The sequence below is a fragment of the Temnothorax curvispinosus genome, unplaced genomic scaffold (assembly GCF_003070985.1).
Source record: "Temnothorax curvispinosus isolate PA1 unplaced genomic scaffold, ASM307098v1 QBEX01013348.1, whole genome shotgun sequence".
NCBI classification, from domain to species: Eukaryota; Metazoa; Arthropoda; class Insecta; order Hymenoptera; family Formicidae; genus Temnothorax; species Temnothorax curvispinosus.
This window is the reverse complement of record NW_020223128.1, coordinates 1-1,790: the sequence shown is the minus strand read 5'-3', so window position 1 is coordinate 1,790 and position 1,790 is coordinate 1. Positions and strand designations below refer to the sequence as shown.

The 1,790-nt window shown below is 33.5% G+C and overlaps 1 protein-coding gene across 1 annotated transcript in view; it reads right to left on the bottom strand.

Annotated features, from left to right (window-relative positions):
• The window catches only part of LOC112463487 (cullin-4B-like), a 3,659-nt gene extending 1,878 nt beyond the window's left edge, over window positions 1-1,781 (bottom strand). Inside the window, exons 1-5 of the mRNA XM_025029908.1 lie at window positions 1,590-1,781; window positions 1,175-1,476; window positions 739-969; window positions 376-654; window positions 96-248 (exon numbers count right to left, since the gene is read on the bottom strand). Of these exons, the coding sequence (XP_024885676.1) occupies window positions 96-248; window positions 376-654; window positions 739-969; window positions 1,175-1,476; window positions 1,590-1,737 (1,113 nt within the window). The 5' untranslated portion in view covers window positions 1,738-1,781. The remainder of the gene's footprint in view (window positions 1-95; window positions 249-375; window positions 655-738; window positions 970-1,174; window positions 1,477-1,589) is intronic.
• Between the last annotated feature and the right edge of the window lie 9 nt (window positions 1,782-1,790).

The window sequence follows — 1,790 nt, the reverse complement described above, 5'->3', positions numbered from 1 at the left end:
ATTATCTCAGATTGAGAATCAAACGGTCGTACTTTACGCGAAATGTACTAATTTTTGCCTCAACATAAAAAAAAACATAAAAAATCTATATATACCTTTACAGGAAACTTCAATTGATTATACAGCTCACTGATGAGAAGATTGTGGGTCAGAGTTTTTCTCATTTTCATAATTCTGACAATAGCAGCATCTATTTGATATTGTCTGTCTTGATACACCCTCTCTTCTGTTGCTTTTTGTTCTTCATTCTGAAAAAAAATTCCATATGTCTATAATCTAAGAATAAACTCTCCAATCAAGTTTGCATTAAAATAACTTTTTATGCAAACGTGGAAAATAAAAAGATATAAAATGTGTTGTATTATTATCAAGTACCGTTTCTTTCATTTGGATTTGATTGATCTTAATTCTGAACAGCTTGTTTGTAAATTCTGCATTGAATACGAATCTATCATTATCGGCGACATCCCGACCACGTGGATTCTTTTGAAGGACACGAGCCTTTCCGCACGCCAAGGACTGCAGTGTTCTTCTCAGTTCGCCGTCCTCGATATTTGTAGCAGCCTTGATATCTTCTAATGAGAGATTGTCACCATCGTTGAATAGAATCAAGACCAACGCTTGAAACAGCGATACCTGCAGCTCTTTATTGCCCTATTTTTATATCAAAAATATTTGTGCGTTAATTAATGATTGTATATCATGCTGTACAAATATAGTATCGTCCTTATTCAATACCTGATTAAACCACGCTTTCAATACACAATGTCCTAAGGTCGGCTGCCACTGTAATTTTCTACCGCTATGTTTTCCCAAATAAAACTTATTAAACACGTCTTGATACTGCACCATCTCCATCGGAAGGGTGACTTCCATCACTGGATATGTAGGCCAATACCCCATGGTAAGTATAGATACAGTTAGGTCTAGATTACTTGCTACCAACTCACTCTGCAAGTTTCCTGCATACTGAAGATATAATATTTGAAATAATACATTCTGTAGACTCAGTTAATAAATAACAAATATAAACTACGTGTACATAAAGTCGATTTACCCTACGCATTTAGTACTAAATGTAAAATATGTAAGATATTCACAAATTGCAAATTAAAATTGATGTGTGTACGTGTATGAAATTCTTTTGCAATATAGGAATAATCATTTTCCTTACCTGTTTAAACGCGATATTGATATCTTTACTAAGTTCCATATCTTTGAACATTCCTTCCAATTTACTAGTAAATCCACCACCGCATTCTTGCTTTAATTTAGATAACATTGACTTTTCAGCATCTACGGAAGCCGATTTTCCCACCAACAAACGTTTGGCCAAATCCTTCTTATAAAACGCTTCGAAAACATCTTTTCCGTGAATAAATCGAAAGAGTACCATAATCTTGTCTAATAATCTCTCTAATTCCTCTTCCGTCGCTTCTTTGTTACCCGCGCGTAACTTGCAATCGACAAATTTAGCTGAAACAATAAATATATAAGTTTTCAACCTGTTGTAATATATTTTCAAGTTCAAAAATCAATATTTTTGAACTAACAGTATAACTGAGAGAATTTCCTAAACAACTACTTGCCTATTAATTCTGCTGGTTTGTTTGCCCTTTGATTAATAAAAGCCTCGAAAGCTTCTTTTAAGCTATTTGCGAACTTTTCATTTTTATGAAAGCACGTATTAACTATATTATCCATTTTATCTTTAAAATCTAACAATTCCTGTACCATCGTTTTATCCTTCTCGGGATCTATAACTATCGTCTTGCCTTTTTTCTAGAAGG